The sequence below is a fragment of the Glycine max genome (assembly GCF_000004515.6).
Source record: "Glycine max cultivar Williams 82 chromosome 14 unlocalized genomic scaffold, Glycine_max_v4.0 Gm14_scaffold_84, whole genome shotgun sequence".
NCBI classification, from domain to species: domain Eukaryota; kingdom Viridiplantae; phylum Streptophyta; class Magnoliopsida; order Fabales; family Fabaceae; genus Glycine; species Glycine max.
In genome coordinates, this window is record NW_024464687.1 from 26,567 (window position 1) to 45,777 (window position 19,211).

At 31.5% G+C, this 19,211-nt stretch overlaps 1 protein-coding gene across 1 annotated transcript; it reads right to left on the bottom strand.

Moving 5' to 3' along the window:
• Nucleotides 1–13,839: 13,839 nt before the first annotated feature.
• LOC100784066 (G-type lectin S-receptor-like serine/threonine-protein kinase At4g27290) lies at nt 13,840–17,847 on the bottom strand. The gene is made up of 7 exons (XM_041013699.1): nt 16,488–17,847; nt 15,733–15,843; nt 15,466–15,623; nt 15,178–15,388; nt 14,818–15,055; nt 14,584–14,734; nt 13,840–14,500 (listed from the first exon to the last, which is right to left on the bottom strand). Exons 1-7 carry the CDS (start codon nt 17,767–17,769, stop codon nt 14,192–14,194), a joined length of 2,460 nt encoding a protein of 819 aa, XP_040869633.1. The 5' UTR covers nt 17,770–17,847; the 3' UTR covers nt 13,840–14,191.
• Between the last annotated feature and the right edge of the window lie 1,364 nt (nt 17,848–19,211).

The following is a 19,211-nucleotide window of genomic DNA, read 5'->3' on the forward strand; positions in this document are numbered from 1 at the left end:
CTTTGAATTCTAAGGAGACAGAAACCTACCATATATAATGAAAAAAATCTAAATACTAAGAATAGAAATAAGCATGGAGTGTGGCTACTCAGACTCGAACCAAGATACTCTAGCACTGCTTCCTAAGAGCAGCGTGTCTACCAATTTCGCCATAACAACTTACTCAAAATCATAATAAAAACAAATTTAGTTGATTGTCGAGATTCAAAGAATTAATTAAAATATAATATTTGTTTACTAAACATTAAATAAAAGAATTTTAAAGAACTTCTGGTGGATGAACCATGACTGTGTGATCAGAGCATGATTAATGGCTTGTTGAACTTCTACGATGAGGGGCCTCAACTTGAGCTTTAGAGGATCATTCTTAGATAGTTTTATACTTGCCTGGCATGGGATATGGTCACACGGTTGTTTGACAGACCCAAAACTATTTGTAAGCTCTTTAGAAGCTTTTCAGGCTACAGCCTTTACTAAGAAAAACAAAATTAAAACATGTTCGGTTCAACTCAACTCATCTCAACCCTAAATATAACAGCAATACCATGCATCTAATATTTTGGGGAAAATATCATTAAACCCAAGACAGGTTACGTCTAGTGTTAACTAGCCTTTAGAATGGAGACAATCCAAAAACAAAAGTGCAGAAATGAACCGTATCGTCCTTTTTTTTTTTAAATGTGAAATTGTGTACATTTGAACTTGATTTAGGAAAACACTGTAGCAAAGACAGAGTTTTGGCAAGATGATATATACAACCACACTGCAGAGGTCTTAACCTGAAAAAATTGGTATGTGATCTTTCAAGTTAGATCGAGTATCCTAGCCTATATATTATTTTTGAAGAAATTGGCATGTTATCCCAGAGAGAAATTTTGTGAGTGAAGGAGAGTATCCCTCTTGGGTAAGGGATCGTGTTTCTCAAGAGTTTAATATGCAGCTCTCCATCTCACCGTCCATTTTTATTAAATTATGTTTGCAACTATATATAAAGCTAAACATTTTTTGTTTAAATATATTTTTATCTCTAATAAATACTTAATTTTTATGGTTGTTCCATAATAAATTTTTACTTTGTGTTAAGTTTTTAATAAAATAATACTTTTATTTTTTTTATCTTTGATATTTTATTTTAGTCCATAATAAACTAGAAAATTGTGGTTGTTTCTTAATAAATTAAATTATTTTATTATAGTTTGTATTAATAACAAATGAAAAATATTTATCATGAAATAAACACAAAATTTGTTAATTTATTAGGGACTAAAAATAAATATCAACGATAAAAAAAATTGTTGTTCTATTAAAAATCATCGCAAAACAAAAATTTATTACAAAAAAAATGTAAAATCTAATATTTATTAAGCATCAAAATCATATTTAAGTCAACATTTTATTTTTTATGTAATCAACAAGATTATGTTGAACCACGTTTAAAATGTAATTAAGAATCAAACAGCAGTTTGATTTTTATGATCATAGAATGAAATCAATCACCAGCTTTATCGATTAATTAGGCAACATTTAAATTTTAAGGACACCTACTCTTTATGAAGGCTGAGTCTTTAACTAACGTGTGCCTTGAAGAATAATTTTATCTAATAACTAGATATGCCCCCTCCACTTACCTATCACATTCATTTTTAGGATAGACTTTAATTTTTATATTATAAGATAAAATAGTTGAGAATTAGTTTAAAAATATTTTTAAAACAAAATTTTCATAATCTAATTACAATGTAAAATAAAAGCACAACAAAATTGCACATTAAAATAAAAACAAAAATAAAATCTAATTATAATGTACAATTAAAAACAAACATTTCTATTTCTAATATGTAGATAGTTATAAATATTTGGTTATTTATAATATATTAAATAGTTTCTTATTTTTCTCAGGATTCTATGAAATTCCTTTAAAAACCAATATTTTAATATATTCCCCCATCTATTCAGAAAAAGTGATGATGTAAAACTAGATAAGAGACCTGCCCAATAGATAAATGAATATACTTTAGGAAATTACACGAAACCCCGTATTTGTTTTTTATATCTATACACAAATTTCCTTTAACTTTACAACCGTTACATTCTTACCTCCTTCCATGTTAATCGTATTAATTTCAGCAATGGTCCTTTTAGTTCTTTAAATTCATAATTTTTGTCTCTTACTTTTAATGGTAATATTTGATCTTCTAATTTTATAAATTGGCAATTTTAGTTCTCCTAGTAGATTATTAACTAATAATTATGATTATTTGAGATTATAAAATAATTATAAATCAAATGAAAATTAATAATCATTAAAAAACTTTAATAAAATACTATTAACCCTAATGAGTATTGTTGCTAGTGGAGTTGTGTGCATCAATGAAGGTGAAAGAGGTGTTTATAGAGAAAAGGAGAAACACAATGTTGTGAAGAATTAGAATTATTAATAATTTTTTATTAAATTATTTTTAATGATTAATGATTTTGATTAACTTAATAACTCAATTAATCATAATTATTTATTAATAATCTATCAGGAAGACCAAGATCACCAATTTATAAAATCAGATAAATCAAATGTTATAATTAAAATTTAGAGGTACCAAAATCATGGATATGTAAAAGTAGGAGGACCAAAATTATAATTTAGTCTTCTATTGGCTGAAAAGCCTGTATGCATTACACGTGTTTGTTTTAATGAAAATAAAAATAAAGAATGAATGAATGAAAGAAATGATATTATAATAATGAATAAAAAAGATAAAAAAAAAACACACGGAAAAGAATTTGGATGAATATTTATAACCCTTTGAAGTGAAGTTTATATAAAAAATAAAACTATCATTTTGATAATAAACATGAAAATGGTAATACATCTTTTATTATAACCAATGATTATAAATATTATTAGTTTTAGAAAATAATTTCATTATTAAAAGCTTTAAATAATAGTAAATTTTCTTATAAAGAACCAAGTGAAAAAAAGAAAGAAAAAAATAATATATATACTATTTTAATATATAATAATTATTATTATTATAAAGTCTACTATTTTATTATATGTAATAATGATAATGTCTTAGAAAATTTTGATATATATTATTTTGTGGCATATAATATGTTAAATATTTTTATTTCTTTTGTCAAAAATTATTTAATTTATTATTAATGTGAAAATTATTATTTAAAATAGTATCAAAATTATATAATTAGGGTTAATACATTTAAATGACTATGGATGAATTTAATTGGAAATTGTTTCACAAATAAGTTAACTTCGAGTTCAAATTTATTTATTTTACATAAAATTCAATCTTAAAACTCATTCATGTATATAATGATTTCCTATTAATTTTGTTTAATATGATTCAATAGTATTTTAATACATGTAATCATTAAATTTTATTGGTATTCATTATGTAACTTCAATGTGATATTAAAATAATTTAAAACATAATTAATTTTTTTTATCATTAAATAAAGAATTATTTTAGAAAACATAATTTAAAATTGAAAAATATTATTAATTTTATCATACAAAAAATTTTGTAACTTATATTTTTACATATAGCATATTTTATATAAGAGTGAAGCCATTAATATTTATTATTTAATTATTACATTAATTTTTTTTTTAAAAAAATAATTTATAAAATCAAATTTACAATGAAAATAATGTTTATATTTATCTTAAATATTATTCTTCTATCATTAATTTAAATTTATCTAATTAGTTATAATTTAAATAATTAAAATTGAATATAACTATTAATATATATATATATATATATATATATATATATATATTTATATAATTTCTATTTTTTTTATTTTCATATTATATTATATTATTTTATAATTTTAAATTCAGGAATTTAATTTATTATCTTTTAATATATATATTTTAAAGTAACTAATTGTAAAAATAAATAAATTTGTACATAGATAGTATTATTAAATTACTGTAAACTTTTATATTTATTTTATTTAATAAGTTTTCTTTCATATTAATTCAATATGTAAAATTAAATATTACAAATAATTTAAATCATTATTCATGTGAGAAGTTATTTAATTTATTTAAATATATCAACTATTGATCAATGGTACTTTGAATGAATATATTGATACATAATAAAAGTAAATTGTTCTTCTTCCTTCATTGAAATGCTCAACTTATGCTCATTTTTCTTTATTCCAAATCATTAATTTGACAGACATAACAGTATAATATTGACAAACTGAACCAGGGTTTAACTTCAAATACTCAACCTAGGATTAACTTCAAACATTGACAGCCATAATATTTCAACAGACATTGCCAAAATCAAATGACCAACACAAATTATCGTGCTTGAAACTTTCTATTATCAATCTTGAAACCAACACAACAAATCTGTCAAATGAATTATTTTTTTTAACAAAAAAATTGAGAGCAAAACTTTTCAACATATTACGTGTATAATCATAACCTAAAAGAATTTTGTTGCAAACTGGAAACAAAACCCCCTTGGCTCAAGAATTTTACCACAGGAACATCAACGTTGTCTACCGGATTCTTTTACCTCAACATTCTCTATCAAATTCTCATTGTTTCACACAGCAGATGCTTTGCAGTCAATGAAGAATTGAAGATCTTTTAAGACAGCTGAAGGTTCGGCCTCGGTGTAAACACTTTTCTTCCCATGTGTTGGTTAAGACTAGTGCATTTTCTTTTCTGTTGCATTGAGCCTATTAAATTACATAAAATATAGTGCCACACGATGTTAGCAAGCAGGAAGGAAACTATGTTTGAATGTCGCAGAGAAAATGGTATAGCAACAACAAGTTGATGCAAAAACTAAATCCTTCAAATGTTTTCCAATTGGGAGCTTATTTAAATTTAAGTGCAAACTAGCCAAATGTTTTACATTTGAGCAATGCTATTTTGTACCTAAACAGAGTTACCGAGTTTATTATGTACGGATCTTGTTACTCTATTACAAATTGCTAAATTTTAAATGTGTTTTTTGTTTAATTATTACACCTTGTCACAATTTGCAAACCAATTATGACAAAACAAATTGTAACAAATATCATTTTTGTTACACCCTATATTCTGATATACATATAAACAAAAAAATAAATAAAAATATAGAATTTAATCAAACCAATTTTGGTAAAGAACCACATTCTCTTGACTATTATCAAATAAAATTTATTAAAAACATATTTGGCTCAGTAAAGGACTGTCAAAGTTTACAAAAAAAAAATTGTTAAACAGTGAAATAAAATAAAACAAAATAACATCATGCAATTAAAATAAAAACTCATACCCCAATGTCTCATCCTATCGGAGTATTGTGTTCCAGCATCCTCTAGCACAAGGTTCTTTAAAGTCATTCACATAGTCATCTGCTCCCACAAATACAAAGTTCAAGATCATCACAAGATCCAAACACAAATAGCACACATGAAGTGAGTTATTATATTTCTAAATAAAATACAAATAACCAAAGACGTAATCAATATAAATTATAGAAGTATTTATAACATACCTCAACTTAATACGTACAATCCATATTACTTCTCCACTTTATCATTTAAAATTCATTTTTCAATCAACAATCACATTACACATGAATCACACACTTGAGTCAAGTCGTAACAACATTCATCAATTTCATAATAAACAATTCACAGGCGTTATACAACATTTATACTAAGACTCAAGCCTATATGCACCGTGGTACCATGTTAGTGAAAAAACCATACTTAAGCGCTTAGGAGTACATAACAAGACACACCACACAATGGGTATACTAGGTCAATCTCACTAAGTAAAATCATAAAGTGACTAGTCAATGTCACTCTGTTTTGCAAGAATGCTCCAACCATATAGGATCAACATAGGTTTAAAGGAACACTCAAACCAAGTGTTTTTACCCCTAAGGTCTAGACTTCGAAGAATCTGTTAGGGTCTCACCTTCCTGATTCAAGTCCAACCCCTAAAACAATTTTTTGCATGCAGACACTGCTCATGAATAATATAATACTCATGACCTCACACTTGTGTTTCAAACATGTTTAACACATTGCACTATAATTTAACACTTTAGGTTCCTAACTAGGAATCCTACATTTTCCCTTAAATGCTGCACATAAACATTTTTCTCAAGGTAAACACCAGTCGGATTATTGTATAATACAATTCACAACACAAGTATTGTCACATCAAGTGTTAACCACACACTTATTCACAACCAAATTTCATGTCCACAATTTTAACATATCACAACATCACAATCCATCATCACATGTTTACGTGTATCTCACAAATTAACACATGTTCAATTTTGCACATATGCTCAATCTCAACAACAATATTATAATCTCATTATAACAATTGATCACGTTTCACAAATCATATGCACATCCCACGGTAATGATATTTGCATAACACAAAACATATGTGTATATATATATATATATATATATATATATATATATATATATATATATATATATATATATAATCAAACTATATTATTTTCAATTAAAAAGAGTTTCTACAACAATTAAATTAAAATTATATCAAAACAAATTACTAATAGACATTGACTTTACAACTTTCTCTAATTTATTATTTTATTACTTTTATTATTACAATATGTGTGTGTGTGTGTGTGTGTGTAACATGTTGATCATCATCGTGGGAAGATACAAAACAAAGAAAGTAATTTGTATAAAATAAGCAATTAAAGAGAAGATTATTTAGAGTACAATTTATGTTAACTAGAAAAAAAAATCAATTTTTAGGGTTCATACTCAACACAAGAACACGTTAATTTCGTAGCAATTTCTTATCGGGACATCAATTGGTCTATCAAATGTATATAATTCACAGTTACGAATCAAAATTTGCAGAAACACCCAAAAACTCATTCCAATTGATCCTCTAAGGATCTCACACATGTTCTCACTACTCTCCAATTATGAATCACTCATCACTTACCTCTACGTAAGCTCGCATGTGTAGTCCGGCAATGATAGTGGCATCTCTAGCAGTTCTTTGAGATTTCTCAAGCTTTTCCTCTAGTTGTTGTCCTAGGCTTTCCAAGCATTAGAGAGAAGGAGAAGAGATCAAAACTCCGCTCCACTGTCTTTGTGTAAGGGGAATTGCTCTCATCAAAGACATTATTGCACAAATCCCAACAGTGGAAATTTGGGGAATGCGTTCCAAACCTGGTATCCAATTTTCATGACAATCCAAGGGTTAACAATTTGGATATCGTCATTTTACTGAGGTAAGTTTTTGTCTATGCGAGAAAACGAGAGGATTTTGGGAGAAGAAAAAGAGAAAACGAAATTGAGAGGAAAGAAAGCGCATAACTAATCTAATATGTCTCTATTTATAGCTAGGATACTTTGGGCTCATTATTTACTCTATTTTTTCTTTATTTTATCATTTTATAAAAAGAAACTCTATTTTACTTTCTATCAAATGAATAAATAAAACATTTTTTTCTAAGAACATATCTTTATTTTATTTACCTTAAAACTATTATTTTAATTAACAAACACTACTACAAAAAAAACACAAATGGCGATGGTGAAAAATAACATACAAAGATGATTTTGCATCGTCTTTGAAGTTAACGTCGTTGAAAGTTTATGACGGTCCTATAAAACCCCTCTTAGAAAGATAACTTTTTAAGACGTTGTTTAGCTAACCACCGTCTTAGAAAGGTAACTTAAATTGATCACTTAAATCAAAATCATATTTCTCTTTGCATTTTTTAGTTATAAAAACATTTTTCTAAAACAGTTTCATGCTACCCACTAACTAATTTCCTAATCAAAACCTATCAAGTCTTCAAAATTCATTTCTAAACAAGTGCTTTAAAAAGAAAAAAGCCAAAAATAACCCAAAGAAGTTGTCATTTTCTTACTTTTAACATGGAGATGAATTGGAACTATTTTTTAAGAGGAATCTTATTTTATCAAACATGGTTGATTTGTGAGCACTTGCAAACTTGCGGGTATTGAAACAAAAAACCCAGAAATTTTTGTTTGATAAAAAAAGTTTTATGATTTTAGAAAATGAAAAACTATTTTTAAAAAGAATAATAAAAAAAGCTATAAAACAAACACTAAACACTAATATACACAGAATAGGGAAACAAAGTTTGAAAAATGGAACCTGAACAATAGCTATAAAACAACCTCTATGCAGGCACTAGATGTGATAATGTTGATGTTGTAGAGCCTCCACCATGGCTTATGCCTGGTGATGCAGAGTATCCATGACTTGGCTCAGTATAGGCTCATTATGAGCATAGAAGCCTTTATGGCCCAGGTGGCCTGGCCAGGAGTCCAGCTTTCTTCTTCGAGAGGGGGTGAGGCTCCTACAGCCTAGGAGCCGTAGCCAGAGGCCGAGGCAGATGCTGAGGAGACGCCTAAAGACACCCCTGCTGCCACACCATTTGAGGCACCTGAGGAGATGCCAGAGGTCACTCTTGCTGCTAGCCCCGACAAGGACACAAATTATGCAGCTGATATGGTGGCGACACAGAGCACCTAGGATCCCTGGCCCACTCCAACACCAGATACGTCTTTGCCAACCCAGGATGCTCCCTCTTCACCTCATGATGAGCCCACTCCAGTACATGATGATTGAAGATAGGGCCTTATTTATTTTCTATTATTTAGATTCAGTTTTAAATTTCAGTTTTAGTTTTAGTTCAGTTACTTATTTAGCAAAATTTTCAGCTTTTTGAACAATTTACATTTATATGCACAATGGTTCTTTTTATTTAAAATCTTGGTGTTTGTGATTGGTTTTGAAATTGGTTGATTGCATGACTTGAGTGAATTGTGATATTAAATCACGTGCTTCAAACAAGTATGTGGCAATTAGAAGAGAAAGAACATGAATTAGGGGTGTGGGTGAAAATGTTAGTTTGTTTGACAGGTAAATTGTGAAGGTAATCATTAGCCATAACCCGGTGAGTTGTGTGAACCTTAATTGTGAGAGAACGACTAGCATTGAGTATCAATTTTTGCATGAATCTCTAAATATTGAATGAATGCATGATATTGGAAATGATGAAGGTCGTGATTGATTGAATTAACCACTTAGCCAAATAGCTTACCCTGTTTATGAATGATGAATCCTTTGCACCCATTTTGAGCTTAAATATGATTGATTGAGTTGAACCCTGAGACAGTTGAATTATAATTTCCATCTACCTTTCTTTAGGTTGTAGGAGAGCATTATGGTTCAAAGCAAATTTGTTCCAAATTTGGCGGAAGGTATTGGGGAATGAATTTGGTAAGACAAGTAACAACCACAGAAAAATTGTATCAAGAAGTAGTAAGCAAAAACTGCTAAAAAAAAAATGAAGTTTCAAGAATAAGCAAGTTTGTGTGTGTTGTTGCTTAAGCTAAGTGCCTTATGATTGTGGCATTTCAATAAAAGATGGGAATAAAAGGGAAAAGAGTTTATCTAAGGACGAATGCTCTCCTAGAACCTAAATTTTGCATCCTAGAAAAACCATGAATTGTTTGTAGCCGAGCCTCATTACAAGCCAAGAAAGTCCTTCAGATTTAATTTGTGTGTTTGTGATTATATGGCATGAGATGAAATGAAAAAGTTGAGACTTGTGTTGGTTGTTGATTTAAAGAATAACCTTAAACACTTGTGCTTATGAGAGAAACAGTGACCGTGAGGATTAGGCTTGATGAACCTTCATTGACACCTGTCTTGCTTGCTAGCTTATTTCACTTGTGCTGCTTAATAATCATGTTCATATTTTTGAAATTCTGCATATCTTTGTGAAGAGTTGTTGGTATAAGTATTGCTTGCCACTTATGTCATATGATTGAATGCTTTAGAACAAACACATTTCTTTTGAGTAACCACAATGAATTCTATCACTTGAGGACAAGTAAACTGTTATTTCTTTGCTAGAGGACAAGCAAAACATTGAATATGGGAGAGTTTGTTAGTCGTTATTTATGACTAACTTTTGTATTGAATAGTTACATGAAATTAGCCTCTTTCCCCCAATTTATGGTTCTTTTTGTAGGAATTGTACATATTTTCATGTTTAGTTTGATTTTATATAGTAGATACTCCCATTTTGTGAATTAATGCTCAAACACCACTTCAATTTCAGGCTAATAGAAGAGAAGGTTCAAGCCGCTGGTGTCTCGCTAAGCGAGGCATATGCGCTTAGCGAGTGACATCCGCTAAGCGAGGCATACAGCTCGCATAGCGTGCTGGGAAACCCTAGAAGTGAATCAATGAGAGATGTGCTCTCCCAGCGTGCTGCAAGCTCACCTAGCAAGTTGTTTGTCTCTTCTCGTGCTCAGCGCGCCCAGCTCGCTAATCCAAAATTCACTTACTCTCGCTTAACGAGTCAATCTCGCTAAGCGGACCTTCAGAATCTGAAACGTCAAGGAGCCTTCAAAACACTGAAGTTGGTGTAAACTAGTGTCACGACCCACTCTTGGCCATGGCCGACGCACAGACTATGACTTCCTTAGTCTAGCCAGCCTATCCTATACAACATAACCTATAAAGAACACAATATATATATATATATATATATATATATATATATATATGTGCTCTCCCAGCGTGCTGCAAGCTCACCTAGCAAGTTGTTTGTCTCTTCTCGTGCTCAGCGCGCCCAGCTCGCTAATCCAAAATTCACTTACTCTCGCTTAACGAGTCAATCTCGCTAAGCGGACCTTCAGAATCTGAAACGTCAAGGAGCCTTCAAAACACTGAAGTTGGTGTAAACTAGTGTCACGACCCACTCTTGGCCATGGCCGACGCACAGACTATGACTTCCTTAGTCTAGCCAGCCTATCCTATACAACATAACCTATAAAGAACACAATATATATATATATATATATATATATATATATATATATACCTAGACAATTCCATATACTGGTATCTCATCTCATCCATTGAATACCAAAGGGGATTATAATTACTAATCATCAAGTGTCTCAAACATCATGAGTTCATCATCATCATATCTTTACATTTTCAAAATAAAAGGATTCTCTCTAAGCCTATTACTACCATGGCCCCTATAGCTGCATTTTACTGGAGTTACAACCAAAATATCCATCAGGCACAATGGGGACCTACCAAAAAGGTAATCAAGTTCCTGGGTGTGTCAGCGAATCCCAGGAAATCGGTTACTCCACTACTGGGTATCTGAGAAAAGAAGTAAAATAAGGGGTAAGTCACAAGGACTTAGTGATAGCATAATATACTAAGCAGACATGAAAGAGAGCACCATTTAACATGAATCTTTCCATTTCCCAAAAGATATTAAAATAACATTCTTGAAAGCAATGAACAAAAATAAACTTGCTTTTAGAAATCACTGTACGCAAGGAATATACATTTCAGAACTTCTCATAATATGGTATTCAACACAATTACTTTAAATAATCAAGCATTTATTCTACTATGTGCACATAGACCACATTATCTCTTCGTTGTGGTGAACAATAATTATATAACTACGGCATTTAGCTCGTAGGCCGCATTATCTCTTCATTACAGCGAATGGAACATATAAATATACTATGAGAATTTAACTCATAGGCTACATTATCTCTTCGATGTAGCGGACGACATATATCATTATACTATGAGGGATCAACTCATAGGCTACAATATCTCTTCGTTGTAGCAAACAGCATATATCATTATACTATGATAAATTATCCCATAGGCTACATTATCTCTTCATTGTAGCAAACGGCACATATCATTATACTATGAGAAATTATCCCATAGGCTACATTATCTCTTCGTTGTAGCAAACGACACATATCATTATACTATGAGAAATTATCCCATAGGCTACATTATCTCTTCGTTGTAGCAAACGACATATATCATTCATGAACTCAACATAAATAAAATTAAACAAACAGTTCAACATTCATCCTTATCCATTATCAAGATCTCAAAGTAACTTTCAAAGCTCACCAAAAATATATATGTTCGAAAGTATACTTGCTTTTCCATAAATGAACTTTGAGAAAATAGCTAAGTATATTAGCTACTCACCTAAACAACGCAATCACTGACTTCTACTGCTGTTAGGAGGGTCAACCGCTATATTTTCCACAGAACCTAAGCATTCAAATAATAGAACAAGGGATTAGACAAAATCCCCAATTAGCAAACCTAGGGGTTTGAGAAAATCACAATAATCTCTAACACTTAGCTTCTAACTCTTTTTCTCACAGCCCATGACTAATCAGTGCTATAATATACTCATCTAACATAATGGGTCATAAACATTTACCTTAAAGAGATCAAACAGAAAAACCTAGAAAACGCGTAGTATCTTCCTCCTTTTTTTTCCCGTCACCTCCTCGTGCTTGGAAACACCCAAAGATGTAAAAAGCTTACAAATTTCGGAATCATGGGAGGATATGAGTGAGAGATCGAAAGATTAAAGTTTTGGGGAAGGAAGATATGAGGTTGAGAGGGGTGTGGGCTGTTGTAAGAAGAAAAGAAAGCTTTTGGGAAATGAGGGGAGAAGCTCTCGGGATTTTTAAGCTGAGGGGGGGGGGAGGTTGTATTGTTATATTATTATTTTTTTCTTTTCTGCCCTTCTTTAGTGAAACGGGGCGTTTCAACTAGAGGGAGGAGTCAAAAAACAGAGCCAAAGGAGAAGCTAGAGCGATAGAAACAAAGCCACCAAGAGAGTCTAGGTTAGAGGAGTGACATTAGGGTTGTAGAGGTTGAAGAAGACATCCTCAACCATTCTTAGCCATTTTCTTCCCTCAAAATCTATCCTTTGTATTGAAAGTTCATTACTTGTAATGGAAGGCTAAACCACTTGGTTGGGAAGTTCTGCTGAACCTTTGATGTAATATTTTTTCACTATCTATTTAATATTGCTTTTATGTGTTCATTACTTCTATCCATGCTTATTTTTACATGTTTGTGGCTTGATCACCCATTTGTATGTATAGTTAGGATTTTTAGCATTGGAAAGTGCTTTAAAGCCTTAGAACTTGATAGAGCAAGCTAGAAAATTGTATGTCTAGGAATGGAGTGCAGTGATCTAGTCCATATTATGATGTAGACTTAATGCAACTCTTTTAGGCTGAGTTTGTTGAGGGATTAAGGACGAGGTTTAAAGAGAGTTAGGCCCATTCACTCGAGGGATCTTGGTTTGGGTAATTTCTCAGCATAAGAACACTAGGATAACATTAAATAGAGAAAAATGTATGGCAACATCAAGGTAGATTCAGTAGAACAACCCAATGCTTTTTACTTGACCATTTTTACTTCTCAATTTGTAGATATTCAATTTATGGTTAACTAGATTTCCACACAAAAACTCAGCTTGATATTTACTTCACTTTTGGTTGTGTACAAATGTTTGCTCACTGAACATACATTTTCTGAGTGAAACAAATTTCTTGTGGATACGATACTCAGTTCTTACCGTTTTATATATTACTTGTGCGACTTGGTGCACTTGCCGAATAACATCGCAAAAAGTGTGGAACAGGTTCTACCAATCGATGTTATTTGCGCGTCATAGTAAACAAGTTTTATAGTAGTGAAAATTATTTTTCCTTATGTATTTAATTATAAAAACTTCATTATTTTTTTAAAATTGTATTTGTTTTTTAAATAAAATCTTTTTTAATTTATTTTACGAAAACGAGGATGTTACAATTTTTGTAGAACAAAAGGCAGCAATAATCTAAACTTAAATACATGGTTCGTGTCTAAACTAGACCTATCGCCTAATATATTTTAAGTTGTATACTTATTAGTGTTCAACCTAAACTTTTAATGCATAATATTCCCAGTGGAAAAGCTAAAATCATTGCATATTGGTAAGTTATAACTATACGAAGCTGATCTTCTTCATCTTTGCTGTTTATTACTCACACCACAATGTTTTAAAGGATCTGAATATTTCACAAAATCAGATTTGTCCATTCTAAGGAATCTGAAAAAGAATCTTCTTTATAAGACTGTATTTATTTGTTTGTCTTTGTGAAACTATTTGGTTGCATGTGTTTGGATTTATGAAACAAGGATAAAGCTGGAGTTCATAATATATATCAGTTTCACAAATTATGTCTGCTTAGATAAACTATATATTCCACATTCGAAGGTGAAGCCCTAAGATTTTATTTCCTCCATTTTCTATCTTGCATCGAACATAGTGATAGAAAGTTCATTAACTGAGCACAGTCTGGGATTTCCCAATGAATTATTTGCTTCAGATGTAACCTCTGCTTCAGTGTAAAATCCAGGAACCTTTGGCTTTGGCAATAGTTTTTCACCATTCAACATTAATACCACTGACGACATGTTTGGCCTATCTTGTGGTCTTTGTTGCACACATAATAGGCCTACCTGTACACATCGTATAACTTCACTGGGTGTGCATTGTTCTCCCAACACTTCATCGAGTAGTTCCAGTGCCATCTCTTCAGTCCATAATCTCCATGCCTAAGAAAGAAAAAATTAAATTACTAGGTGGGAAATAATTCAATTTATATTAATTAGCAGCATAGAAAGATCAATATGTATACATGTCCAAGAAGATTATTGTAGCATTCTGGGTCTGAAAATTCTCTGTTTTTCTTCCCAGTAACAATCTCAAGTACTATCACACCATAACTAAAGACATCTGATTTCACCGAGAAATGCCCACGTGCAGCGTACTCAGGAGGCATGTAACCACTGAAAAAAAATTACAAAGTAAAATGATTAAAAACATGATAGCACAATATCAAAAGATCATAATCATATAGCAAATGACTTACTATGTTCCAGCCACCCTATTTGTGTTTGCTTCAACTTGATCCCCCAAAAATGAACGAGCCAAACCAAAGTCAGATATTTTGGGATCCAAATTTTCATCTAGTAAAATATTGCTAGTTTTTAGATCTCTGTGAATAATCCTCAACCTAGAGTCTTGATGAAGATACAGAAGTCCTCGAGCAATGCCACTGATAATATCGAAACGCTTATCCCAATCTAGCAATTTCCTTTTCGATTCATCTAGTCAAATAAATACATGCATCTATTTAGTAGCAGTTGCAGTCTCCATATACACTACAAATAAGAAATAAGAAGATTATAATTTGTCGCAGATGTTTAGAATAAATCATAAGGGCTCCAACCAAAGACAAAGTAGTCCAAGCTGTGGTTGGGCATGTATTCATAAATCAATATTTTTTCTTCTCCTTCAATGCAGCAACCAAGAAGCTTTACAAGATTACGGTGCTGTAGTTTGGAAATCAATGCCACTTCATTTTTGAACTCTTCCAACCCTTGTCCAGACTTCTTTGAAAGCCTTTTCACAGCTAACTCTTTCCCATCTAACAGTTTGCCCTGAAAAATAATCTTCTACTATTTTTATAAAGTTTTTAAGGAAAATACAAGTTAAGGATATCAGTTTTCTTTATCACCTTGTATACGGGTCCATAGCCACCTTCTCCAAGCTTGTTTTTGGTTGAAAAGTTTTCAGTGGCATTAGCTAAGACTGAAAAACTGAAAGTTGGCAAATCAATGTCTTCCTTCCTTAGTATATTTCTGTAATTCTTATTGTAAATTTTTCTTGCAGCCCCTGAATCATTGGAAAATAACAGTATATAAACATGGACACGCAGTATGAACATTTTTGTTTTTGTTCCTAATTGTTAGTATTGGATGCTAAATTATATCTATATACTTACCTGGATTTTTAATTACCAATATACATACACATGTGATAATTAATCCAAAGATAGTCACACCAACAGCTATTGCTACAATCTTTTTGTTGATTTTTCTTTGGCCACCATGATCTAAAAGAAACAGAGCATGATCAGTCATCGACTTTAAAATAAACAGCCCTATTGACTGAAGCTAAGAAGAGAGTAACTTTAGTTTATTTAAACTGAGTGGGGGAGAAACACATTGTATTTAATTGAAAAATAAATGTCATATAATAGTTAACATGAATTAGTAATAATTGTCTATGTAGTAGTTAGCAAAATCTTGCAAACCACTAAAAGGATTTCAGAATCGAAAAGAGAGAAAAAGCTTAAACTCAGAAATGGAGTTTTTAATATTAACTAACTCAACTGAAAGTAGTTACATCTCAAGTATTTATAGTAGACCTAAAGGTTGTTACAAGTAACAAAAGTAATGGTCAACTAACCCAAGGTTAGTTTAGTAACCAACTCAGTTAACATAATTATTAATAGCTAAAAGACAGAAAAGGAGTAATAACTACAGATCTTCGTTTGATTTATTTTCTACACTTGATCATAGTTTTCAAGCCACAAAAATAGAATGTTTAACTCACCATTGAATGTTCTGATGGACTTACCTACTCCACCCTTTTCTCGTAGAACAATGTAATAAATAAAAAAAATTAAACCAGAAAAGAGAGCAAAGAAGCCAATGGCAGGAATTAAAAGCAAAATGAAAAAAATTGATGGAGTACCTAATTCTGAAGCAGAGAGTCTGATATAAAAGTCTTGTCCCAATTCAGAGAAATTCCTCAGGTCAACTAGAGTATTAAACCAAAGTAGACAGCCACTTCCTCCATCACGGATATCTAAATTTGCATATGCTGTACAAGAACAATTTTTAAGACATGACTTCTGACACTCATCAAGGTTCATGGTCTTACTAAACCATGATGAAGAGGTGTCTGGCAATTTCATGTTTGTGTACTTCAAGAAGCCGTCTGTATAACTGTTTGTGCAATTAGATTTATTCCTTGGAACACAACCATCTGACCAAATTGCTATATTCCATTGATCAGGATGCTTGGGAGCATATCCTCTCAGGCATTCACAAGTTGGAACGTTACCATCATAAATGCATATAGAATTTGCACCACAAAAAGCATAACTCCCACATTGATCTTTGTCCGCATTTGACAAGACGGCTTGCCGGGTGCTTCTTTGAGTTGTCCAATATAAAATCAGCGATGTGCCTGAAGGGGTCAATGAAGATATGCCGAATTCTGATCTATCAGGAAGTTCGAACTCAAAATACACCTCTTTTTCATTGATCACCATTTTTTGTGAACGAGTGGAACCCGGATTTCCAACAGTCGACAAGCCATTCCATGAACCTGCTCTAGATATTATATCAGGTCCCTTGAATTTAATAATTTGAGGATATCCCCTTAGATCAATTTTGACAGTATATTCTCCCAAAGCAGGATCGTCAACACTTCTCCAAGATGATAAATATCTTTCTAGACCAGTCTCTAAGTTCCATCCAAGTTTCATTCCTGGCATCAATGAATCACATGGATAATCAAAACTCTGCCACAAGACGCTGTCCTCATTGGTAATTTCCTGTCCATATTTCACTACAAAATTTCCTGAATCCAAGAGCTGTGCAATTGGATAATTAACTGCTTTGCTTGATATATTGGATGACCAAATGGTGCTGTTTTTACCATTGAGAAGCTCAAGAATCCCTTTTTCATTGAGTTTGAGGACTCCTGAGTTATTCTCAAGAGGTGAATTTCGGTTAGCCACCCACACCACAGTTATAGGGGATACATTTGTGTACCATATACCCAAGTATCGTCTTGTTGAATTTCCCGGGCTAAAGAAGCCTACTTTGGTAATTCCACCTGCTGAAACCAAAGTCTCACCATCTCGAATAGATTGACCCGCTGCCAAACTGTCTATTAAAGTGGAAGTTCCCGGCAGGTCGAAGAATATGAAGAACCAAATACATAACATTATAATGCTACGCACCATTATGTTGTGGAAGCAATGGTGACTACCAAATCAGGGGTATGAGGTTTAACGTTGAGTACGCACTCTTGATATGCAGAGGCAAAGGATGACCATGTTATAAAATGGGAAGAAATCAAACAAACTGCTATGTGATTGGACATTATGTAATAAAAATGTTACAATATGCTTAATGTTAAGTGCAAATTGTTGTTAGATGAAGACTATTGTTTCTTTTTTCTTTTTATCAGTCAAATAATTTCTTTTATGTTAATATGAAGTCCATTTTAGTTGCCTCTATGAACACTCAAGTTTTTTCGTTCTTTTTAGAAAGAACAAGACTATACTTATATGTTAATGATAGAGTCCATTTTAGTTACCACTTGGCAGTATAGAAAATAGGTCGAGGCCAATAGAACTTCCCAATACCAAGTCAAAGACTTACGTTAACCTACCTTGCTGATGTATACTCTTCCTTTTCCTCACTTCTCAACCGTAAAAATTTCCTAAACATCTTCCACTAGCCAGGGAGACGGGTTACTTGGTTGATTATCATACCTTGTCACAATTAATAAGCCAATGATTAAAAGATTTTTTTGTAACAAATATCATTTTCAAAGTTTAAAGTGGGGCTATAATCTAAATAAATGGTTGGTATTTGAACTAGATCGACCTATCACCTAATATATTTAAGTTGTATACTGACTTCTGTACAACCTAAATATTTTATGCATAACATTCAAAGTGGAGAAGGTAAAATTATTGCATATTAGTAAATTATAAACAAACTAATCAAATATTATCTTCTACTTGTATGTTTGGGTGAGCATTTGCAAAATTGATATTATATGAAATTTATTTCATAAAATTGATTATGATTAAATTTGATTTTGAAGTGAATAAAATTAGTTATACTCAAAATTAATTTTAGACTCATAATTAATTCTTCTCAAGTATCACTTGGTTTCGGATAACTCAACGTGAAACCAAACACGCATGGACCTTTCACGTTTATAACGCACACCCGAATCTTTTGAGGCATCTAAGTATTTTACCAAATCAGATTTCTCCATTCTAAGGAACTGAGAAGGAACCTTCTTTATATATTAAGATAATTTACATGAGCTTCCCATGACAATGCCATCTGAAATAGTCCACTGAAATTCTACAGAAATTGGTTCGCTTCAAAGTTTTCAGTTGGCAATGTTTTACTTTTTAAGCTGAGCTTGAAACCTCAGTTTCAAAAATAAAGTCTTATATCTGGGAAGGTAACTGACAGTTCAAAGCAAACAGATAACAACAATGTGACTTAATTAAGCAATAAGCTTATGTATAGTGTTTAATACTCTTAAGTAGAAAGTGTTAAAGTATATAACATATGTTTGGAAATGAGTATTAGTTTGTTTTTCTTTTGACAATATTATAAATCATTCAAACCTTTAAAATTGATGATTTTCATCCCGCAG